Source organism: Syngnathus leptorhynchus, chromosome 9 (genome assembly GCF_054491065.1).
Source record: "Syngnathus leptorhynchus isolate UIUO chromosome 9, UIUO_Slep, whole genome shotgun sequence".
NCBI classification, from domain to species: Eukaryota; Metazoa; Chordata; class Actinopteri; order Syngnathiformes; family Syngnathidae; genus Syngnathus; species Syngnathus leptorhynchus.
This window is the reverse complement of record NC_141203.1, coordinates 10,983,225-11,008,915: the sequence shown is the minus strand read 5'-3', so window position 1 is coordinate 11,008,915 and position 25,691 is coordinate 10,983,225. Positions and strand designations below refer to the sequence as shown.

General features: G+C 43.1%; 1 protein-coding gene and 1 long non-coding RNA gene across 5 annotated transcripts; both read right to left on the bottom strand.

The window, feature by feature from the left end:
- Positions 1 to 1,049: 1,049 nt before the first annotated feature.
- On the bottom strand, positions 1,050 to 18,496 carry LOC147051157 (uncharacterized). 3 transcript variants are annotated; one of them, XR_015067309.1, is made up of 7 exons: positions 18,425 to 18,496; positions 17,766 to 17,852; positions 16,750 to 16,909; positions 14,013 to 14,132; positions 10,536 to 10,590; positions 1,790 to 1,928; positions 1,050 to 1,694 (listed from the first exon to the last, which is right to left on the bottom strand). It is a non-coding gene; the product is annotated as an uncharacterized LOC147051157 (long non-coding RNA). The 3 variants fall into 3 exon arrangements; XR_015067310.1 differs by lacking the exon at positions 18,425 to 18,496 and adding an exon at positions 17,926 to 18,051; XR_015067311.1 differs by lacking the exons at positions 17,766 to 17,852; positions 18,425 to 18,496 and adding an exon at positions 17,500 to 17,747.
- Positions 18,497 to 18,787: 291 nt separating this feature from the next.
- On the bottom strand, positions 18,788 to 23,834 carry sp3a (sp3a transcription factor). 2 transcript variants are annotated; one of them, XM_085920985.1, is made up of 7 exons: positions 23,645 to 23,834; positions 23,245 to 23,342; positions 22,819 to 22,914; positions 21,329 to 22,577; positions 20,656 to 20,842; positions 20,377 to 20,573; positions 18,788 to 20,278 (listed from the first exon to the last, which is right to left on the bottom strand). In XM_085920985.1, exons 1-7 carry the CDS (start codon positions 23,649 to 23,651, stop codon positions 19,986 to 19,988), a joined length of 2,127 nt encoding a protein of 708 aa, XP_085777111.1. In that variant the 5' UTR covers positions 23,652 to 23,834; the 3' UTR covers positions 18,788 to 19,985. The 2 variants fall into 2 exon arrangements, with proteins under 2 accessions (XP_085777111.1, XP_085777113.1); XM_085920987.1 differs by lacking the exon at positions 22,819 to 22,914.
- Positions 23,835 to 25,691: the final 1,857 nt, after the last annotated feature.

The window sequence follows — 25,691 nt, the reverse complement described above, 5'->3', positions numbered from 1 at the left end:
TATTAGGTACACCGCCATTTTCAGGTGTACCTAATCACAGGCCACTTCATTAGGGAAAAATCATGGTCAAAATTTAAATGAAAGTGAAAAGTGCCACACCCAAACAACCCCCCACTTTCTGATTGGCTGGTTGATCTGTGACGTCACTTGGACACTTCATTAGGTACACCGCCATTTTCAGGTGTACCTAATCACAGGCCACTTCATTAGGGAAAAATCATGGTCAAAGTTTAAATGAAAGTGAAAAGTGCCACACCCAAACAACCCCCCACTTTCTGATTGGCTGGTTGATCTGTGACGTCACACGGACACTTCATTAGGTACACCGCCATTTTTTGGTGTACCTAATCACAGGCCACTTCATTAGGGAAAAATCATGGTCAAAGTTTAAATGAAAGTGAAAAGTGCCACACCCAAACAACCCCCCACTTTCTGATTGGCTGGTTGATCTGTGACGTCACACGGACACAGGTGTACCTAATCACTTCATTAGGGAAAAAGTTTAAGTGAAAGTGAAAAGTGCCACACCCGCCCTCACCCCCACTTTCTGATTGGCTGGTTAATCTGTGACGTCACTCGGACACTCTATTAGGTACACCGCCATTTTCAGGTGTACCTAATCACAGGCCACTTCATTAGGGAAAAATCATGGTCAAAATTTAAATGAAAGTGAAAAGTGCCACACCCAAACAACCCCCCACTTTCTGATTGGCTGGTTGATCTGTGACGTCACTCGGACACTTCATTAGGTACACCGCCATTTTTTGGTGTACCTAATCACAGGCCACTTCATTAGGGAAAAATCATGGTCAAAGTTTAAATGAAAGTGAAAAGTGCCACACCCAAACAACCCCCCACTTTCTGATTGGCTGGTTGATCTGTGACGTCACTCGGACACTTCATTAGGTACACCGCCATTTTCAGGTGTACCTAATAACAGGCCACTTCATTAGGAAAAAATCATGGCCAAAGTTTAAGTGAAAGTGAAAAGTTTATATATTTTTAGTGTGTGCTATTTCTTGCAGCCAGTCAGAAATACAAACGAGACGTTTCGTTCAGCATTTTTATTGAGAATTTGAACAGTTTTGGAATCAGGCAAGTTCCAAGTCACTTGTGACGAATCTGCAGTCGCGAAACACAAGACTGCACAACTCGCTTTGTCACAACAGTCGTAACTCGAGACGGGAAGCAAAATAACATGTTATCCATATGGGAGCAACTTGAAAACATCAGCCATAAAGTTCAAACGTTTTTTTTTTAGCCAAGTAAGTCAATTGAGAACACTTTCTTCATTTAAAATGAAGACTTGGAGGCAAGGTGTGTGAAATGTCTTGACCGAGGACTCAAGAAAATCTAACTCTGAGCTGGATTCAAACCGCCGACCCTCTCTTCATCTCAGGTAATGTGTTCTACTGCCTGAGCCACAGCCGCCATGGTTTCACCAACAGCGCAGCTTCTATTTGTATGCGCATGTTGAGATAAGCAATTGCTTCACAGTGTAATAAAGATTTTGATTGACTGATATTTTCATTATGGCTGCAGGGAAACGTGGGGACTGCTGATTTGCCTTGGAGACCTGCGGGTCCGCACTGATTTTCGCCGAGACGGCACAATCACAAGCTTCGGGTCAGAATATGCTGATTAGTTAGAATCCAGTTTGTTTGGTGTATGTCAAGCCACAGGAGGATGAAAGTCTATATGAAGAAAAAAAAAAAAAAGGTGTCCTCCATAAGGCAAACCTCCAGCGGGGTATGAGCTTCCTGAGAGGAGGTCCATGCATAGCGAGTACCTGAGAGTGGCAGGAGGCTTCACACACGCTGCTCCCCTCCAACCTGCACCGCGATGGAAACAGCGCTGTCTCGCTGACATGATCGAAAGCAAAGAGCTGTCTGCGGTTGGTCCATCTCGCGGGAAATTGCCAAGTCACCCTAACAAAGGAAAAGCACAAGTGCACTTAGTGGCGCTTTTAAAAGGAAAGCGTGAGCACGCTGAAATTTGGCTCTTGAGCATGGCAGGTGTGGACAGGCTATCTTTTTTATGTGCTTATCTTTTTATTAGATGATCGATCAATTAGTAATTAGTGACATTAAAGTATATTTGAATAAAATGATAGTAGACCAAACATGGCTTCGTTGTATGGCCAGCACAAGACGGCCAAATTTTTATCTTTACCAACAGTCATTTAAAAATACTAATGTTCAATCAATCAATACTAAATCAAATAAATCACAATAATACTAAATAAAGTTGTCAAGCTGATCAATACAATTCTTACCATCGTCAAGCACATGTACAGTTTCTACCTCCACAGCTAATAAATCTATTTCCCATACCCTCATTCTAATTAGAACTGTCATTCACGTTGCGACCTAACGGGGGCGCTCTAATACAGGCAACTCAATCGCTCAAACTTTTCATTGGCTTTGTCAACAATACATTTGCCTTCATTTAAAGAGTCGAGGCAAGACAATCCATGTGGAGTTGTGAAGGCTGAACATTGCTGTGAAAGTTGAGATTAATTTGGAGGAAATGACCAAGGGGCCGTAATCTGTAAATCTATTCCTACCTTGAGTGAGACCTGGTACATTAGATCGATTTTATTGAGATCATACATTATAAATGGAGCATGGAGGTGCTCACGTGCTTCATTAATTTTTACTTCATTAAGCCCTTCAGACCCTTTGTCACACTTGTCGTGCTCGTGAATCCAAGACACAGTGAGGATTTTTACAAGAGTGCATACGGATTGTCCAAACAAATATGTCAAAGCACTTCCAAGCGCAAGGTCAAAAAAATGACCAGTGGGCCAGACACATGATTGTAATAAATTCAATTTACTTCTTATAAATCAAAAGAAAGAAAGGGAGAGCTCAGAGATAATTAGCGCCAGACACTACTTTATAATCTCGGGGATTTTTTTTCCCACCACTTAAAAGCAACACGGATTGTTTGCAGCGTGGCATGAATAACACTTGAGCACACTTAATTTATTTATTTATTCCGTAGCCCCCCCCGTTTACCTCCAGCTGGAAAATATTGTGTGCCATGTTCCCAGTACTGAAATTTTGGAGAAGATTTGAGAAAATCAAACACTGCAATTTTATTGTCAACTGCTATCAGGCCATTTTAGTTTCATGGCTAAGCACAAACATATGAATGTCATCATCAATCCAATGGCATGACCTCGTTTAAGGGTTTCTAAACTTCTTACATCCAACATTGGTTGTGAATTAGTTTAGCTACCAATCATCTGTCGTGGAAATCATAACTACGACGACAACAATGAGTGTGAGACCTCGGTGATAAAGAGACATGCCCTCAAAACAATTTATTCTTCTGCTACCAAATTATGAGTTCCAACAGAGTGAAATTAATCTACAAATTCATTTTTGTGGAGATCACCCCTCAGGCACTCAGAAGTGCTCCCCAGTTTCACTTTTAGGGTGAGGGGGGGGGGGGGATCTAGTTAACAAAATCATCCCAAAGCTATTTTCATTTAAATAACACTTTTGTATTTTGTGGAAAATCTTTGCGGAATAATAATTGGCAAAATGTAAAAACGTGACCCCCGGGGGCTGGTTGCTTGGGCCACGCTGCTTGGGCTGAGTCACCGAGGACATGTCTGGCACACAGATTGAAATTTCTTCTCTCCCATGTCAGTGGCAGGAAAACAATTAACGTGCGTACCACTTGACACACTTTTGCACCTCACCGCAACGATTGTCTACCGAGAGAACGTCATTAGAGCCGAGTTTCACAAAGACGCCATTGTTATTTTTTTTTGGGGAACATTTCAATTAGGAGGCTGATGGAAATAACAATGAAAAACTGATCGTGCAGTCTTTTCCTGGATGCCGAGTCTTTGTCGAAAACAGGAAAAGATGTTGTTTGAAGAAGTTTGTCGTCAGGGATGATCAAAGAGTCCCGTCGTTAATGGCGGGCGAGTGACATGGCCGCTGAATACAGATCAGCTTTAATTGTGGTGCCTCTCGCCGCCACTGTCTGTCAATGCGGGCCTTTCAATCGGCGACAATTTGCTCTGTTCTCTCTCTTAAATGGTGTTTCCAATTAAACGCTTTACAATTCATGATCTTCACTCAAGGTTAAATGAAAGCAGTTATTCCTGTCAGGGAGGTGATTAAAGGCTGCCCACACCGGGCACTTTCTGTGTGGGGGAAGAACAAAAAAAAGAAGAATTTAACTTAGGATCTTTATTCATTGACATAAAGGCCTTGCAGCTCTTAATCACCTTGTTCACTTTAAATCTTACGTTAGGCCTGAAACAGGAGTCACGGTCGATGACAATGTTTTACTTATTCAAATTAGATTGTCGAAGCTAAAACTGGGTTCAACTAAAACGATACAAAAAGTAGAATTTTTTTTTCAGATGTTCATTGAAATAAGTCAATGTTAAGCTGTGTTAAGCCTCTACGCTCTTTTGTGCTAATGCTAGGCTAATGTTAGCATTTAATGAATACAAAGTGCATTGACCCTTAGCAAGCGAATTGTGTCATATATAACGTTTTTTTTTTTTTTTTTTAAATACATTCGAATTTTTTTTTTTTTAAAACAACTCCCGAGTTGAACTTTGTAACAGCAAGATGAATTAACGAGCAAATAATGCGGTTGTGAAAGTGTCTTTCGGGGCGTCACGGTGATGAATGCGACAATAGCGGCGAAGAGCATGTTGACGAATGACTATTGTCCGGGGATTTCACCCCAGTGCCCTCTGAGGGAGACAACCACCATCTGCATTTCACACTTCACATCATCTCCATAATTCACCGCAACTGACAGTCTTGCTGCTTTGTTTTAAAAAATAATTTGGCCATTTTTAGATATGTTTTAATTTCACCATAAATGGTTAAGAATGCAAATTTTACTACCAGTATTTTCTAAGAAGAAACAAACCTACCAATGTTAGAGGTCAACTTTAATACACAAGAAAACTGTTCAAAATGGCGACTTCAAATCAACCTACTTGTTCAAAATATGTAAATAGGTTCGGAAAACAAATGAAAAAATGTTTTTGGTGGGCAGAAGGTGTTGCTTATCTTAATGGAGGATTTTGTCAAATCTTATTTCCTGTGTTTTGACACTGTAGCTACAAAGTGGCACATTTGACATTTGAAGCTCAGGGGTCCTTAGAAGAAAAGTCTCTGGGTTACACAAAATCTTCTCTCAAAGCACAAGACTCCCAGCGTGGAGACCGTCTCAAATCTAGAAGGGGGCCCAAACAACAGCGGTTGGTCTCCTTTAAACAAGTCTGAGCATAGGAGAAAAATAAATAAAGCCTCCGGCGCTTGGCTTTAATATATTCAATTAACTGAGGGGTCCCTTAGGAGAACATTTGGATAAAGAGACAGCATATCGCCTGGAGATAAATATGCTCAATGTGTCGAGCGCCATTGGAAGCGTTCCTCAACAGGTTCTTACTTAATTAAACTTTTGCTAGCTTCGGCAGGAAAATCGCGAGAGATACATTGAAAGTTTTTTTGTTTTTTTTTGGGTTGTTTACCGTTGAATTGGCGACTTTGAATTGAGACTTGCGCCGTGCCTACGGAAAGTCACCTCGCCCTCAAAGTACATAGAATTATCTCTGATTCAATCACAGACAATTATGTTTTGAAATGAGAGAAATCCAGCAGTCGAGTCGGAGTGGGAGGGCTAATTATCTGCTAGTCATTACTGTTCCTATAATAGATCTGGCAGACATTAATGTTCTGTATGAACACACTGCTCTTGTTGGAAAAATGTATGTTGCAAATAGTAAGAGTAGCCATGTTTGAACTCAAGCTGAGAATCATCTTCATCACATCCTTAGGCGAAAGATGTGCGTTGGTGTCAAGATAATTATCTTCGTCAAATATGATCGCCGGAATTGACCGTCGATTCAAATTAAGCTTTCGTGATATCTAAATAGTCAGAGATCGGAAGTGGCATCGGGCTAGGAGAGGAAAAAAATCCTGATTGGTTAGGCCTTATGCTGAGGCAATAATGGCGATTCCAAAAAGGGGTTCTTCACGCTTCTTGACACCCAACAACTTTGACTGTGTCGCAAATGAGCGTGAGAGGAGGCGCCCCAAATCCTCCTTTTGTGTTTTAGCTCGGACTGAAAACGCAGCGTGGCGAATGATTTTACGCCACTGCCTGCGCGACGGCATCCCGATGACTGCGAGTTGGTCCCGTGTTGGAGTTATTTGGTTTGTGGACATACTTGGTCGCACAGGAGCGCTTGGCCCCGCCTCCATTCCAGATGCTAATCGGTTCAGGGCTGACTGATGACACAGCTTCCTGCCCCTGGTAGAAAGAAGCCTCGGCTTTATCAAAGGACCCAAACTGCTTGCTAATTAGACTCATTTGCTCCCGCATGCATTATTTATTCCAATTGGAAATGATGAGAGGCGATTGGAGCATATCAGGCCAAAACATTGGGTACACTTGCACGTCGAGATGGGTTGGATTGTCAATGTCGATACGCTTTTTATGGCCGCTGTGACATTTAACCTACTTTAATATATTTTTTTTATTGTGTTTTAAATTATTTTTTCATTTATTTATTTTTATTTATATATGATTGTACATTTTCTCACATATATCTACATATATATTTATATATATTATACATAAAAACACATTTACATAAAAATCTGTCTCCCTCCCTAATTACATCAACTTAAATCATTTTGTAGAGCGAGAGAGAGAGAAATAAATAACAACACTGTCTTTAATTGCATTCCTATCTGAAAGGCAGAAATATGCAGAGCAAAAAAAAAAAAAAAAACACCCCAACGTGATGGAATTGCTAATTAGCGTGATATTCTTTTTTTTTTTGCAAAACCAATCAGTATGTTACGCTTTGCAAAGCTAGATAGAAGGCGAAGAAGAAGGGGAGGGGGGGAGGGGAGGAAAAACAGAAGGTGGATAAAAGACTGGAGGCAAAGTTTGGCGTAATTGTGTGCTGCTTGTTACTGGGTGAGGCATTTTATTGCACGCTCACCTGAGGTGCACGGCGGCTGCGTGACGCAAAGCTCTCAGAGTACAATACACTCTGATGAGGTCAATAAAAACAGCCCGATGATTACACCCAGACGAGACGTGTCACAAATCTCACCGAGGCTGAGTGGACAATGAGGTTCTGTTTCATTCGAGCTTTGAAAGTTGATGCAGACTTTTAAGCAGTCATTAAATATATTAAAAAAAAAAATCTCTTTGTTCAATGACACGCTTTTGCTCGCCTTTTTTTTTCTTTGCACGAACAATAGTAAATTACGCCGGTGTAAGAACACGAAAATCTTTTTATAATGAATAATACATTTAGTGATTGCAAATAATTGCCTCTAGGAGCTTATTTGCCTTGGGGTCGAGCACGGCGATTCGTTTGGAACTAATACGAGGACGTGAACCTTTTGCCCTCGCTGATGAGGCCTATTCACAGCCACGTGCCCCCCTAACGCTCCTCGTGTCACGCTGATGAGGAGTCTGCTGTTTGAGTTTTACTACATCGACGCGTTTACATTTCTGTGTTAGCTGAGCCGGCAAGAAACTGAACAGCGTAGCTCCAACATTCAAAACAGCGGATAACGCAAGTCATTTCCAGAAATGTATTAATATTAATTTTTTTTTTGACTAGGTTGGTTTCTGCATCTCTCAGGTATGAAATAGGTTTTATGGAATATTAGCAGGATGGGATAAACAAACAAAAAAAGAGGTGAATATAGAAATATTTTGCATTGTCTTCCATTTGAAAAGAGACACCCGGGGAAATCATCATGAAAACAAAAATAATTCACTCCAGGAAGCTTAAATAATTACGTGAGGGTATCCGGAGCTCTCTCATGGAAGATATCAGTGTCCACCATGTCTGGGCTTTGACTATACCTCAAGCACGCAATGCAACTGAGGAAACTCCCCTTTCGGTCGACAAGAAGGCCCGCTTGGACTAAGGCCATGTTGACGTGTCAACAATCTTTTCCTAGGAATAGAAAATACGGGAAAACATATCGGGCCACGTTATATTCCGGAGACACAATCGGACTAAAATACTTGCAGAGTAATTCGGAACATCATCATAAGTATCGAGTCGGGGTCAAAGCTGGCAAAGAAGTCGTTTCATCTGTAAATTGACACAAATCTATTAGAAAGTGACTTGTGTGATGATGACTGCAGTAATGAGCAGCGGAGGAGCAGCGAGGTGGAAAACTTCTGCGGCTAGCACCTTCACTTGACGGAGTCGCCGTCGGAGTCGGCACTTAGCCTAATAAGACGAGTAGCCCGGCAACACGCAATTAAACGTCTACGTGTAAAATGAGCTCTCAGGTCATGTTTAATGGGCAGAGAGCTCATCAAGATTGGGCTGAGCAGGAGAGGAACACCGGGAAGAAATTTGCCTGAGAGGGGGGGGGGGGAAAGAAAAAATGTCACGCCATATTATACTATACCAAGCATGAAAGGTTAACTTGAACATGTGATTGACTTCTTTTACTGCAACGCTCCAAAAGAACAAGGAGTGTTAAAAACAGGTTTCCATTTTTTTGTTCTCCAAGGCAAAGGCCATACTAGCATGTTTGTATTTTTCTGTTTACATGTCAAGGTACAAACAGATGCAGTTAAAACAAAGCCGCAATAATCTACATCAGTGATCGGCAACTTAAACTTTGGTTCGTGTCAAACGGATTTTCGAACAATTTCCAAAACAAAGTTGTTTTTACTGAGATGACCAATACCAAGCGTGGTGTAGTACCAGAACGGACCAGAGAGGGCGCAGCCAAGCTATTTGTTGATTGTTGCCACTCTTATAATGCGATGTTTGCAGTAACGTCCAAAAAGCTGTTATATCGTAAGCAAATGACACATGGCATGACCCTATGAGTCAATATTTTCCCTTCCAGGCATGGAGATGAAAATACGAATCTTTTCTTGCTTATATACATTGATTTTAGTGGGAAGGAAATCAATAGAAAGGTCTAGGCCACAACTGATTTTGCGGCCATTTGTGTATCTAATCTGTCGAGACAATAATAAGGAGAGAAGCAGAGCGGCCAGGAGCGATGAATATTAAAGCCGAATCGGACACAACACTCGGAGCTGTCTGCCACATCATGAGGTGAACTGGAATAAATGTTCCTCATAAATGTTATTCCAAACAATATGCTCCCGAGAGCGCAAGGGCGATCGTTCAGCCGAGCTTTTATCAGCTTCAAATGCTATTTCATGCATTCGTACTCCGCAAACGGAATAGGCCGACGACAAAGCCTTGCGATTTATGATTACCAGTCAACGAAGCAGCGGCGGCTTCGACCCCCCCTCCCATCGGGTCCCCGCTGGCCCGGGATGGAAGACGGACGTGGGCCAAGAGGAGCTAAATGGTGGCTACAGGGGCTGACACTCTTTGATTTTTAACCATTACGGAGTTTTCATAGAGCTGCAGTCAATTTATTTTATTTATTCTAATGAAGAGCATTAGGAGGGCCACGGCGTGCTGCACTGCACATTGATCGCCTCGTTAATCACACTTTGCAGACACTCGCAAATCAAGTTCTAACAGCAAGCACTGAATCAAGAGCAATGAAGCGTGAGCTCCTTCACAATTTATGATCTTTCAAATTGCATCTTTTCAACCATTAAATTGCAAGATACCATAAATTTTTATCCCTCTCCTTCAGTCCCGCTATTGATTGTGTCGTGTGAAAAATAGAGGAGTTGTAAATTCTGCCAGTTAGACTGATCTTAAGCTTCGTCAAGGTGCTCTGCGTGGCGGAAGGAAGGTTGTTAACTTACTGATGAGAACAAATATCAGCAGAGATCAACTTTTAAAAGTCAAGCGAGGGCCTCGAGGGATGACGCAGAGTAGTTTCAACGATGGACTTTATTCCTTTTGAAATTACCAGTTAGGGCTGAACAATAAAAGAAAACAAAAAATCTAATCAACGTGACAAGTTTAGTTGAATAGAATTTTTTTTTACATTTTATTTCAGTTGATATGGATTATTTTTCATAAATATAACTAAACTAAAGATTACCACATATTAAATCCCAATCGCAATCATGAGGAGAAATTAATTTTTCAAAATCATTCAGGGTCTTTCACTTGCCATTTTTTGGATTAGAGCCAAAGAAAGGGAATTCTGATTTTTTTGTGTTAGCATAGTCAAACGTTTTGTGCAAGAAAAGTAAAAATAAAATAAAAAAAATCAAGGCAGTAAAATAAATCAAGGGGGGCCCAAGGTAAAAACTTTGCATCAACACTTAAATCAGAACAATTTCAATCACGTTGGAGAGTCTTTGACCTGGAAAATGTACCTTTCACTAGCCCCATACTGTTTTTGCAAAAGGCCATAATTGTTCTTGGATTGCATTGTACCTTGGCCAAAATGCAAGGAACACTTGTCCAACAATACAGGCAAATGAGTTCTTTATGATTGGGCTTGTTAAGCAAAGTACTTTATATATCTGGGGGGGGGGGGCTTAAAAGTGACTCATTTGCTGTGAGTAGACATTAAGGAGATGATAGAAAAGCTTCAAGAATGGTTTACCTCTCTGACCGAACGTGCAGGGGATCAACTCTTCAGCCATGATTGGAAAGTGCACCTGCATGAAAAAAAAAAAAAAGTCTTGTTTTTCTTTTGGCGACAGTCTGAGAACTTGGGGGTACATTTATGTTTTCATATCGCGCTGGGTTGTGACGGTGACGCAGACCATCCCTGGGGAAGAAGAATCAGTGGAGGAAAAAGCAGGAAAGAAAAACAAGCCATAATAAAGGGCATTAGCGCCGACAAACATTGGATTGATCAGACAATTACAATCAATCTGGCGTGTTAAACCCAATCTGGTAGCACGCGCAAGTTGGCAGCCCGCCTTTCTGCAGCTGGAATGTTTCCAGATGCTCTTTTACTGGCGTGCGCATTGCAAATCTGCTCTCCTTTTTATTCTCACTCTTCTTCTCTGCTCTTGCATGTGACCATTTCTAAGGATGGTTTAAGGATTAAAACATTTTTTTTTAGGTCAACCACAATGGCCACTTTGTTTTTCTTGAGTATATTAGGTTTAAACAAATTATTTTAATAATCCATTTAAAAATAAGGTAGGAATTTAAATTGAAATTATTTATCATGATATTTTATGATTTAATGTTTGGACGGTAAAAATGTTACATCCTAATTTTGAAGGGGAAAAAAAAAAACATTTCATCGAGAGACTCGCCAGTCCAACAAAGAAAGATGCTCTGGGCTGTGACAACTTTTTTTAGAATGATAAAAACGCTGCCTGACAAGCATTCAAGGGATGGTTGAGCACCGGGCAGATTACACAGATCTTTATCTTTTCATAAAACAGAGTGCAGCAGCGTTTAAGTGGCGCTGACTGCGACTACAATCTGAATTATAAAGAGTGTCACGGCCATTACATGGAGATGTTGGGTCTGTAATGGTGGGGGTAATTGTGTGATGACAGTTTCACTGCGCACTGACATTCTCTGGGGCATCTGCACCATCCCCGCCAGGTAATACGGGTCCACTAAGAACGGGACCGTAAAGTCCCTCGTAGCCATCTTGACTTAGTTTTCCGTCAAATCTACCAAGTCAGAGTATAGTGAGGTAATTAGATGTTAATGTGAAATAATGGCATCATGGCGGATTGTTACGTCGGGAGGGAGAACCGCGGTCGTGGATTTGATCTCCGAGTGAGGCGAACAATTGGTTGAAAATCAAAACATGCTGTCAGAGGTTCACCTAAGCAGCAGCAAATGCCCCGACTTTGGAATACATTACGGTGGTAATTGCTCCGGCAAAATTACCTTGTCTAAGATGAGCTCAGCCAGACATGCCAAATGTGCACGTCGATCGGTTCAATTTCCTCGCGAGGCTAAAATCACCACTTTTATGCCCAAGAGGAGGAAAAAAAAAAAAAAATCTAATCAAACAGGGACCTGACACAAACATAGTGTTGAAATTAATTCATTTATAGGGCATATTTTTATTTTAGGAGATAAATGATTTCAAAGTGTCAAATCAAATGGAGAATATATGGGGTGGAAGAAAAATGTCCATACAAACAAAAAAATTAAACAGGAAACAAAAGACATTTGAACATAACTTAAAAACAAAAAAAACGCTAAAACCAGGCAGTCTCACGCTGTGTTGAAAGCCAAGGAATAATTTATTCATCACTTAAAAAAAGAAGTCAAGTTAAGGAAAAAAAAAGTTTGGATGCTGGAATAAATTTAATTAAATAATAATAATAAATAAGTGTTTGAACATTTGGGCATTTCTTTCATGCTGAACTTTTAAATCATTACCAATCAGGTTATAAATGTTGAAAAAAAATCACTAAAAGTACAGTCGCAATGTTCTAAATGTTAAAAGGTTGCCTTTGTCCAGTGCTGTTAGTCAAACAAAAGGGGTGGAACGAGTGCCAAGACACAAGGAAACTGTCTTAATAAACAAAAGCATCATATCATGTACGGACTTCAGCTTTGATTACCAGTTGTGCTTCTCCGCAGTGGGCGTTCACATTAGCCAAGGGAGCGTTTACAATCCCCCCCTTGTGTCTACGATCCGATGAGGATCACCTTCAAAGGTGACTGCTGAACAAAAAATTGTTTCTCCGAACGCATTCTGCCCGAGGCGAGAGCACATTTTTCCAGCATGTTAACAAACATGTAATTTCCATAAACATGTCTGGTAATTGACAGCTTGATTTGGGTCGTGCCAGCGAGCTGACAGGCTGCTCTGGGCTGGCTTTAATGCGAGCCGAGTCGGCTTAAGGCCTCACCGGGCTCTAATGAGCCTCTCAGGGCTTTGTCTGGATTAAGCCTCTGACAAGAGGAGTCTCAAACAAATCCCATCTAACATTTCTTATCTTGTTAGACCACATCATTGAATGTCATTAATGATATTAATAAACAAGAACTTTGATTTTTTTTCATGTTATTGTCAGGAGTGAACGACGCTGCTGTTTCCCGCGGCTCGCAAAACGCCGGTCACGTGACGACGCGACGAAGCTCGGCGATCAAGATTCGGCGGCCCGAACGCCGGCGGTACATTCTGGTCTATTCTGGTCGGTCAAAGACGGCCAGCGTGTGTGTGTGTGTGTGTGTGTGTGTGTGTGTGTGTGTGTGTGTGTGTGTGTGTGTGTGTGTGTGTGTGTGGGGGAAAAAATAGACTGGGGTAAATCTGTATTGAGCTGAGCGTGAGGGCTGTTAATACATATTAATGGTGACAGGAGTATTTGCAAGTGAATACACGGGCAAAGGGGATTAAACATAAGTCACCATAGAAGGGGAGGTATCATCACTCCCATTCTGGCGTGGGAGCGGCCTCTATCAGATTCATCCACATGCACATTGGCAGCCAACACGGGAGCCCTTATCTCCTCGCTGGGCCTCTCCGGAGAGTTTACAATTTCTCGCTTCGCTGGAGCCTGAGCTGGGCTTGTTACGGGGCACAAAGGCTGCGAGGTGGCCTTGCTCCACAGCACAAAGCTCAGCCCTCACTTCTGGACACACGCATTTCCACCCCAGATAACGACGGACATGTCGGGCAGCCGCGCCACGGCGACCCTTTGCGTTAGTGGAAACAGCACGCTAGTCGTCCTCCGAGTCGGACTGAGTAAATTTGCCATTGGTGGCGGAGGATGGCTGACTATTAATGAGCCGACAAACGCCTGCTGGCCAGGGGGAGGCCAAAACTAAATTATTTTTCTGTCTATTTGATGATATTTAAACGATGGCCCAAGAGGGTTTTTTTTTTTGGTCCAATCGCTGTGCTTTGTGTCAACACGCTATTAGCAAAACGGCTATGTTGCTACATTTCACATATTGGCAAATTGATGCTTAAAAAAAAAAAAAATGTAATTTTCAGTCCTGATACTCAGATGAGATGTTTTAGAACAATAAAGCATCTTCTGGGTCGAGGTTGTGCTGGAGCCGAACCCAGCTGACTTTGGGCTGTACAGCAGTATGAAAGAAATTTGAAAATCAATTGGCTTCCAAGCCAGATTGCGGCTCGTCTTACCTCCCGGTCGTTACGACGTCATTAGACGAGTTGCCGAGACAGCTCCGCCATTGTTTCCACGGGACACAATGAAATTCCATTTTGGGTTTTTACTCGGTGCCGTAATTATCTGCATTGTTGCTGGAGAATAAAGAGAATAAAGTGCATGAATATGTGCCGGTCAATTGGATTCTGTCACTTCAAGCAGAATCGGGTACACGCAGGCGAGCCGCCTTGCCGGCTCGTAATAACGACGGCGTTTGCGTGGAACAATTTGCCCTCGAAAAAAGCTTATCAACACAAGAGAGTCTGTCACGGCGGGGACGGACTGACAAGTCGTGCGCATCTGTCTGTTATTAGCGTGTCTCTGGCGACAAGCTCAATTATCCGACACTGCCCGTAATTTCCATTTCCTTTTTCTGGCACAATGTAAACTTTTTGCTCTGCTTCGTTTTCAAAAGGCGCTCGTTTGGGATGCTGATGTAAGAAGAAATGTGTGGGAGGAGGAAGCGGCAAACATCTGCTTGTCAGGGGGGGGAGGCTGCCACGCTCGCCATGATGAGGCCATGATGGGCGCCTCTACCCCAGCGTGTGTGCTCGGATGAGTCCGTCAAGAGCGACAACGCGGCAGAAACGCTTTGAAGTCCAATCGTGAGTGGCGCTGCAATTATTTAAAGGAGGATTAAATGACTATGATGACGTCTTGAGCATGATGTCAAACAAGTCGTCGAAAAGCAGAAAGACGAGTCTTGCCGAAGTGAAAAAAAAAAAAAAAGTCAAGAGTTTTAAGAGCCCTAGTAGCAATGGAGCCTGACTCTTTACCCGATTGTTCACCTTCCTCTATGAACCAAGAAGTAGACAATAACTAAAACAGCAAACAGGGCAGATTCCATTCATCGCCATAGATTTTCCCAGAAAAAATTCTCTGACTCGAGTTTTGACTGAGGCGGACGCACAACAAGAGGTTAAAATGTCCGCCGGCGGTGAGCCACGGATGTAAGTGAGGGCGAATGTTGGAGGAAGTGCTAATGATGACAGCTCCAACTCGCAGTACAGGTGCACTAAAGCATAGCAGGCTGTTCAATTGCCCAGAACCCATTACCGCTCCCCCGAGAGCAAGCTTGTAATGTGCGAGGTACCTTCTGTAGAGCGCTGACCTATTGTCAACAGCGAAATCGCTCCCGTTTTTACATGAAGACGCATCGCCAAAGCTCATTCCGCTTACTGAGATTTCTTTTCCGAGTGGGCTCAAAGTGGATCAATGTACGCAAACAACATGGCTGCTGCCTACTGCCATTTGATCCTTAATAAAAACAGATAATGACGGCCTGAGACTTAACAATTTGATAGAAGCGGTTTGTTTTGATTCATGGAAAATATCAGGGGGATTCCCCCCCCCCCCGCATAACGTGCCATGAAGTAGTAATAAGAACTAAACTCGGAGCTTCCAGCTCTAGAGCGCCCTCTACAGTTGGAAGTCACATTTTCTCTCAAGCAAGATATGTGTAAAGAATGACATTGGGTTGACCTTGTGTGCCGCTTATATCTCGGTTCCAGTGTCATCTAGAAGATAGCTGCTGTTTGACCAGCGTCTGCCAGATGCGTTCCATCGGACCAAAAAATATAAATGGGGACTAAAATTGAGCTCGCCTTGGAGGCGGACTCGAGTCCTCTTGAAGGCTGAAAAGCCTGGGATGAGCCCAGTGCTAGCAGTCCTTGTTTGGCTCCCTCAGACATGTGTAATCAGAGGCAAAGTCCAGCACAGATTACAGTCTTCAATCAGTCGGGGAGGAAAATGATATGTACATTATTGTCTCTGCGGCACATCAGCTCCACTGACATCCCGCGCGCATACCTTTGTCAAAGCTGCCACAGAGCCGTCACAAGCCCGTGTAGATTCTTGTCACTCTGCGCAGGGGGGGGGGGGCGACCTCTGCGGATGTTGTTGACACCGTTTCATGTACATTTCCAGACACAAAAATGTCTCCCGGCTGTCATATAACGAAATTGTCTTCCGATAGGCTGAGTAATGCTAACGGCTTTTTGCTCTTGTCATAGAAAAGAAAAACATACTGCGATTCGAGAGAGTTGAAACGCGGCTGTCGGGTTTGACCTTGAGGTGAGCGATGGAGGAAAGTTATTCTGCATAGCGATGGAAACTACAAGGTAGCGTCCCTACATAATCTCGCGCAATTGTCTCGTCAGTAAAAATAGACAGACACAATGGACGTCATCATGTGGGATATTGTTGTCGATTCAATTTTCACAGCTGGATGCGGCTGACAGTAAATGCAAAACAGCAGGGCGGAAATTCTACAATGAAGATTGATCCGATTTGAATTTCATCCTTGAAAAAGGAGGAGTGGGGGCCGTAATCTCCCCCCCCCCCCGGCTAAAACGAGTGTTTAATTCAAAGTCGGTCGGCACCTCGCCAAGCGACAGGACGATGGGGGAAACGATTTGTAACCACAGCAATTCAAACGGGACTGTATGACAGTGACCGAAAATACACGAAAAATGTCATCTGCAAGCATGCTGGATATCGAGTTTGCATAATAGCACCCCCCCCCCCCCCCAGCCCCTCCTCGTCCCACACCAGGTATCACCTTGAGAAATCGAGACTCGAACGCACGGTCACATCGCTTTTTTTTTTGCTAACGCTACAATTGTGTTTGTTTCCCTTTAGACCTGTCAGTGCTTAGAGGGGGAGGTCACCAAATTGTCTGTGAGATTTAAAAAGAGAGAGAAAGGTTCTGACCTGGCGCTAAATTGTCCACATTGAGTCGAAAGAGGATATCGGGTTATTGAGTTGATCCATGCTGGGTTTCCTCGCCAGGGGAAAATGATCAGTGCTACTGTCTGCCTCGTGCGGTTGATCAAGGGCAAGAATAAGCACCAAAAAAGGACACCCTTCAATCCTGTTGATTAAAAAAGAAACAAAAAAAAACTGTTAAACTCCACTTAGGTGGATACACTCAGTCTACATGCAAAGATTCTGTGAATCTCGAGAGGTGCTTTATACACAAAACATATGCAGTGGATGACTGCAGCTGTGTAACAACAATCCATTGCACTGTACTTGTTCCTTGAGAAAGGAAAATAATAGTCATTTGGACAAATTGCAGGCCTATCTTGCTACGACTGGGCGAAAACTGGACCCAAATGGAGACGAAGCTGCTTTCATCCCTCAAGTGTTTTGTATATATAAGGGACAGTAGAACGAACTATGTCATTTGCACCAACGGTGCAGACAAGGTTAGATATTCTATATTGTTGCGAATGGTCAATGTCAATGGCCTTCTGATTTTGAAAAAACAAAAAAAGTAAATCATACGATGAATATGCAAGAAAAAAAATCTTTTTTCATGTCAATTGTAAATGACCTGAAAATTGCATGCTACGTATGCCTTGCTAGCTGCTCGAGCACCGAGCTAGCTCCCACAAATTTATGACTTCACTTTAAAAGGTATTTATTTTCAGGAAAACACATAGCAAAAAATGTACTTACTGTATCCGCAGCAAATTTTGGCTATGAAATGGTCTCAAGTTCTTCAACAGTTATGGCAGCAAAATCGTCTGTGTTTATTTGTCAACGGCTAAGCTAGCTAGCTAGCTAGGCGGTGAAGAATAAAACCAAACATTAAGACGTCGTGAAGTATATAAATGATGTCAAGCGGCTCTCCGTCTTTCGCTGTGATTTCTGGCAAGCGTAACAAACACAATGCAAAGACTAATAATATCATAAGTAATGATAATTGATCAAAGCAAGCTCACATGTCAAGTGCGCGTCCAGTTGAAGTGGATAAGGCACGATGTTTGGCGTAGATTGTCCCAGAGGTGTGTGCACGGTGGATTTCATTCCTTCAGGGGAGCAAAGATTATTACAATATTCAGATTACAGAGCAAGGGAAATTAATTGGACTAATTAACATACAAGTAAATGATGATACCGTTAACACATTTCATTAACTCAAACTGTCATTCTATGTTCTTGCTGCACTTGGTATTGCATTACAATGACTTGGATTCATTAAATTATGCAAATGAAACGAGTGTGTGTGTGTGTGCGTGTGTGTGTGTGTGTGTGTGCGGGGGGAACGAGGCCTCTTTAACAGGCGACACAATTTCACTTGATTTTTATTTTCTGACACGAACACACACAAAAAAAAAAAAGCATGCTGATTTACCCCATAAAGTTTTTCATCAACTATTTTTAATTATGGTCATACACAGTAAAATCTAGTGACCGGTCATATTTTTTTTTTGTTAAATCACTTATGCTCATTTTAGTATACAATATTTAAAAGCAAGGGATAGCGATAAGGTTTAATTGGTAGTGTTGGACTACAAGCTGACTGTAGTCACAGGGAGGACGTTTTTCAAAGAATTAGCAAAAGTTAAGTGGTGAATAAAATAAAATGGTTCTTACTTACTTGAAATTTCAAAGTGATGAATGGGTGAATTCACAGGTGTACAGACTCATCCCTGCAGGTTGTGTTCAAAGTCACAAGACTTTCTCCATCTATTATGCTTCTGATGTTTTCAACCTCCTCCTCGCCTCAGTCGACTTCTGACTTTTGCAACCCAGCGAAAGGAAGGTCAAAAGGTCAAGCAGGCCTCGGTTGCACCCTTGGCTGCAGTGACATCTGCTGGAACACACAGTCGGAAAAGGAGGCTACAAAGTTTGCAATGAATACTCCAAGAAGGGAAAATAATGTACGGTTGCAAGTGAAGTTGCTTCAAATTTGGAAACACACACACACACAAAAAGCTTTCTGTTGAGATTTGAGTGTAACAGAAATGTTTATAATGACATTATAGACAGTTTTTTTGTACAGTTCTAAACAAGTAAAAACTGCAAATCTTAGTACACAACGAGCTGTGTGTCAGCTGAAGAGGACAATGTATATTTTTATATATATATAAAAAGTTATATAACTAATTTTACCTATTTCTTTCGAGTCGGGGGCAGAAATAAGAACGTTGACCATGGGAATGCAACATATTTCTTATAAAAAAATCTATACAAATAGAGATTTGCTGACACGGATGCAGACAATAGTTCATGATGAAGACAGTGCTGTTCAAAATTCAAAGTACCACCTTCAAAATGACATTTACACTTAAATTGGACTGATTGTGAATTGCACAGCTGAGATGATTCAATAAAAGAAGCAAGCATCATCAAATGGGGGGGGGGGGGGGGGGAAAAAAAGATGTGACCTGACTAATAACGCAATGAGCGCGATGCTGTTATTCTTCTGAGCTTTTGGTCCATCTGAAAGGATTTGTCTCCAAAATCGAGACGTTACAGGGGACATTTTCAATCTACACTTGTGTTACGATGCGGTTAAAACTCACCCTGAGGCAAATTTGGCAACTCTCACCAAAGATGGCTTAAAAAAAAAAAGAGCTCGTTCTTTACAAAACGCATTTACGCTGCCAACAGACATATCTGCTCCAAAATATTGAGTGATCTATTGAAATGTTGGTCCTTCTGAAATTAAATTAGAAAAATTGTTGTTTCCACCCAAAGAAACTGCAGTGAGAATTGCTTAACCGGAAGCTGTCAGGAAAATGCATCTTCTCAAAAGACAGGGGGGGGGGGGGGCGCAATTTAAATACATTTGCATCAAAGACAGTAATTTGGGATACATTTGACTTGGGGGTGAGGCAAAGAAGGACATAAGGTGACGATCAGAAAAGGTGGAAAAATATGATTGACAAAGTTGATTGAGGGCACCCTATACCTGCAACTACACTACGTCGTACAAAATAAGGCATTTCCTTGTGTTAATTACTGCAATGTCTTCTTCTATTCTTACCTCCACTTCACAGCAGAGCGGACTTTCTCTTTTAAAATGGTAAAATATAGATCATTATTTCATTTATTTTTTTTTCTTCTAAGCTGGAATTTAAAAAAAACAAAAAAACGGAAAGGAGTATACGAGGATGGCGCCCCGCCGCGTGAGTTTGTGCAAGCGTGGCGTCAAATCACTCCATGACTTCGCTGGCCGCTAAGGTGGTGACGAGTTGCAGGGGGATCTCGGCGTTGGCCAGGATGTCCTGGGCGTTGTTGGAGCCCTGCTGGATGTTGGTGAGGATGAGCGTGGTCCCGCCCGGCGTGGTGATGAGGCTGTCCGAGGAGCCCGCCGACTCCAGCGATGTCACCATGGAGCTGCCGGAGTTCACGCCTTTTTTGTTCTGGTGGGTTTTGATGTGCTTGGCCAGGTGGTCGCTCCTCATGAAGCGCTTGGAACATTCGGGGCACACGAACTTCTTCTCGCCTGCCAAAACAATAAATAAAGTTTCACGTTCAGTGGTGATAAAAAGTCTACACACCCCTGTTTGAATATATATATTTTTTTGCGAGTGGGTGTGGCACCTGTGTGCGTTCTCCGATGTCTCTGCAGCTCGTCGCTGCGCGTGAACCTTTTCCCGCAGTACATCCAAGTGCAGACAAAAGGTCGCTCTCCGGAATGCCAACGCAAGTGTGCTCGCAGGTGCGACGTCTTTCCGTAGACTTTGCCGCAGCCCGTGATGTGGCAGATGTGCTGCTTCTTCTTCCCCATGCCGGATCCCCTGAGGAACGCAACCCAGCGCAATGAGCATCCCGGGACGTTTAGTTTACAAAAAGAGTTTGTTTTGGAAGTCAAATCCTCACCTCCCGCCAGATTCTTTACAGTTAGGACAAGTGCACGCCACCCGACGTAGCCTCTTGCCTCCCAGGCCAATATACTCCTCGTCCTCCACTAGCCTGACCTGAAGGTGGGACAGATCGCTGGTGTTTAGGGTGGATTCGGAGCTCAGCTGCCACTCCGCTGAATCCGGCTCCTCCTTTATCCGGATGTCTGGAGAGTGTAGAAAAGCCACAGTTGCATTCAGGCTGTGTGCTATGTGAAGGTAAGAATGATGACATCACTCCCAGAATGTTGACTTTGAACGATTTGTTTTTTGCAGGGCAGATGTAAGACCAATTATTAGTAATCAAGGAGGCCGATAATATATTTGACGATAACTCATTTTCAGTAAACGTGAAAAAACAACAACAACTCCAACTTATAAATACCTTTAAACATATTATCCTAGACTATTGACACTGGTGTTTAAAATTTCTAACAAAATTCAGGAAGCTCCAGAAAACAGTAAGTTCCACAATGCTTTTTTAAAGAAAGGTATTCATCAAAATTCCTTGGCGTCGATAATCGGCCCGGCCAATAATCCCTCAATCCCTACTAAATTTGTGTTTATTGTGCATGTATTTAATTAGCTACACAACGAGCAGACTTCGTCGCTCTTTTCACATGTACAATTATCGTATGGGGTGAAGAGTGTACCTCTTGGCATGTCTGCATTTCCTTGCTGTTGCACCACTGAGTTGACTGTCACTGTTTGTATGTTGGGCATCTGTCCAGTGTTGACGCTGACCGGATTGGACCCCAGTGAGAGGGTCTGGACCGGAGCCAGAGTGATCTGCTGAGAGCCAGTGGTGGGAAGTTGAAGGTTTTGCAGGTTCTGCACACCTTGCACCTGGAAAGTCTGCCACTGGATCTGGCCTGACGGGGTCACCGTCTGGGCTTGGATGATGAAGGTCCCGGGGTTGATCAGCTGAAGGTTTTGCACACCCTGGCCGCCCGCAGCCACCGATTGGACCACCTGCCCGTTGGCGGTCTGCAGGGGCACCTGCTGCAGCTGGACGACGGGCGGAGCGGACGTCGCCTGGATGTCTGGCTCTGGAGTCTGTTGGATGAAGCCCTGCTGGAGGCCGGCGTTGGAGTCGGACCGTTGCGTTGCCACGGACGGCAATGAGGCGTCCTGGGTCAGGAGGCTGGCTTCGCCGGTGGGATTGTGCAGCTGGGAGGAAGACGTGGGCACGTAAAGCTCAGCATTGACCTCGTTGGCCGATAATGTCTGCGAGAGGCCGTCGCCGGTCTTCTCTTGACTCTCGGAGCCGCTACCCGGTTGATCGGCCATGATTAGCTGGCCGTCGGCGGTGACGCCCGTGGCGATAGTCTGGGCCCCGGACAGGCCTAGCGCCTCCAAGTCTATGCTGTTGATCGGAACAAAAGTGATGTTCCCCGGCAAACCCACAGGCACATTTGTAACAACCTGAGCCTGGTTGTTGAACGCGGAGCTGCCGATAGAAATCCCCTGGATGTGCTGCATAGTCCCAGTCTGTGATACGAGGCTCTGGTTGTTGGTAAGGATGCTCGCAGCAGACGTCACACACAGACCTTGACTACCGTCGTGCAAGATCTGAATCTGTCCCGCTGCATCCTGACTCAAATTTGCTCCCTCCAACCCTGTGGTGGTGAAGCTCAGCTGTCCGTCTGTAGTCTGAATCTGAGGGATGACTTGGTACTGAATGTTAGGCACTGAATTGGCAGAGGCAGTGTCGCTTCCAGACGACACGAAAATCGGCGGACTCTGCAAACTCTGGAGAGGAAGAACGTACTGTCCGCTTGACGTTAATATTCCTTGGCCTTGGATCTGGAGTATCCCGGAGTCATCCTTTGCAGCCGTGGTGGGGGCTAACACCTCCCATTTATCAGACACTGTAAGCTGTGCAGACGTCTGATCTGTAGCCTACGAGAAAACAAAGGTGGATATTACACACATTGCAAATCCGTGCAAAATCTCACAGGCACCTAAATGATTTGCGCGTCGTTTGCGAATGATGGCCTTTTATGCACGATTTTTCAAATGAGCAGATTTAGGTTGTCTTGTCCGTTGAGCTGGTTCCTGTGGTGGAAAACTGCCTTATGATGGAATTGGCATGATCTGATGCTTCTCAATCTAACATCTTAACCAGAGGTGGCCGACTTACCACACCAGCGGCAGCACCTCTGTCCACCTCTGATGCCGGTGAGCCAACCTTAGTGCAGGTGGTCGCGAGCAGGTCGAGGGACGACGACTCAATGTCCTAACCCACCGTGTGCAAGTTTAAGGGGGAGAAATTGAGTGGCCATTAGTGTGGGCCAAATAGACAAAAGTGACGTGTGACACAAGTGAATTTTTGAGGGGTAGCTCGGAAATAAAATGCTTCCGTTGAGCCCCTCAGACACCGTTCGCGTAACGTTTGCATCTGGTGGAGATTTTCAGGCGGTCACCCGGAGGCGAGAAAGAAGGCGGGATTTTAGCACCGCCTGAGAGGATGCGTTGTCTGAGGGGTTCAAAAAACCCCTCCAACTTTCCAACCCAGAGCCGCTAAACTATACAGATGTCGTGCGAAAATACCGGAAGGATCTCTCACCTGATTGCCCGTGCCGTCTTCATGTTGCAAAAAGTTGCTCTGGTTGCTGTTGACGTCCAAAGCAGCCATTTCGTCTGCTTTCATGGGTTGTTCTGGCGCTGTGAAGGACAACATACTAGTTCGATTTCAGCTAACGGGAGCTAAACAAAGCTCATCGCTCAAACGAAGGGCCTAGCACTTGACAATATTCAGCTTGGACGCGATGACTAAAGTTCGCAAATGGTGCGGAGGAAATTCGTTTGCGTCTGAAACCAGTTAGTTACAAGCAAAGCCTTAGCGGCTAACTTAGTCGCTGATTAGCCGTATCCATGCTATCCTACTAGCAAGCTAATTTAGCCAAAGGATGCCTGTTAGCTTGTTAGCATTACGTGGGTGAGGAATTGGATGAGAAATTACATACCAGTCATGGCGTGACTTGCCGTTAAACGGAGAGTTTTTGCAGCTACAACCAACCCGACATGACCGGTAGTTAGTTATTGACGGCGGCCGCGTAGAAATAGGTGATAACTGTCAAGATTTGTTTCTATTTTGATTGACTGGCGGTAAGCAACACAAAGGGTGGGGCCTGCACAGTTGACTGGAGTGATGGCGTCATACGTATTAAGTTCCGCCTTGCTTTACGTATACTGCATTTGATTGGTTGATACTTTCAAGCGTCGCACGCTGATTCGCTAGTTACCATACCAATCATTCTATGGCAGAATATTTATGATTTTCCTCTTCTGCATTTTGTCATTTTTACAGTACGATGATGGTTATTGGTATTTCGCTCGTGAGTGAGTGCACGCTATTAAAAAAACAAAAGAGAGACATTCAGAAGTTATATTTAAAGTTATAAATGGGGAAAGCAGCATCTCATGTTTGCCAACTCTCGGGAAAGTTGAAACAAGCACATTCCAACACAAATATTTAATGTATTGGTTCCCAGCCTTTATTGAGCAAAGTACATATGGTACAATACGGCAATATCCTAAAAAAAAAAAAAATCTCACCGAACATCAACAATTAAATATCACACATAAGTGGATACTAATATACCGCCACCTAGTGGGAGAGAATTTTGTTATTTCGCTTGTCACAGTACGTCGCCGGCATAGATAGTAAGAATAGGTTATTTGTATTAAATCATCTTTTGGATCATCAACTGCAATGCACCTGATGGTCGCACACTCATTGGGAATCATGGCTGTCAAATATCTAAACAATGATTGGACATTGTGATTTCCAAGGAATATTCTAGCAGTTATTGATCTTTAGCAATAGAGTGTATTGATATTTATCTGTTATCTGAAACGCATTTATTTTAAAAAAAAAAGATCACCGCTGCTTCCCAGCAATAACGTGTGAGTAAAGGATAAACAGCGATATCATTTGTGCACCCATTTGGACATTCATCATTTAAATGTCAAATGCATGCATAAACAAACATAGTCCTGAAAAAATAAACTTGATGTTGAATGACTTCCATATCCCTTGTGCACATAAGATTGTGAGAATCCAATGGAATGAGCGTGTGCATGTTATTGTTGCCTGCCTGTGATGCTATCAGGAGCCCACTTCGGAATTTTCTGTGTGTGCGTGTGTCAGTTCCTCCAAGTGCACTGCCGCAGTGAGGCTATTTCTCTCAACCTTCAATTCAAACTTGGCCCATTACAGCCAGAGTACAAAAGCACTTTCTGTGCACTCAGGAGCTCACAGCAGTGAATGGTGGATATTTCCAATCACTTCACTGTCAATCCAAGTGTCAGGTAAACACAGACCATTGGCAACAGCATTAGAGAAAAAAAAAAACAAAAAAAAAAAAACCTTTTCAGCGATATCTGTCTTACTCCAGGAGACTTTGGAAAGGTATAAACAATTTGCAAGTACCGTATTTCAAAGTTAAAGACACCAATCTGATATCCTAAAATCTGTCCGAATGCAAAATCCCGATGGCAAATATTAGACTGACATATTTCGCAGTTTTTTTTTCTTTTCTTCTAATTGAAGACATTTTATTGCTGTTGTTGAGATATACAAGGGCGCTCCAGTACCTGAAGCCATAGTGTTCCACATCAACATATTAACAATTGTTGTCACAGGTCACGAGTGACCCCACAGAGAGAAAGTGTCCTGCTGGAGGCACCATGAGGGACACTGTAAATGGAACTTGAGCGAAACACATGAAATTGGTGCAGCGTGGAGACATGGATGGAATAGCCAATGAGCGAGAGGAGCCATTGGGGAAAACACACAAGATGAAAAATCTGTATGTAGCCTTAGCACAATGTGCTAAATAGAAAAAACAAACAATTGAACTGTGATCGGACCAAAATTTTGTCGCCCTCAAGCAGAGTCGAGTAAATATCTTTATAACTGACAACAGTCGACATCAAGTACGAAAAAAAACCAAATCCAATGTTTGTTCGAGAACAATGGCAATAATGACAACATGGCATCCATTTCAC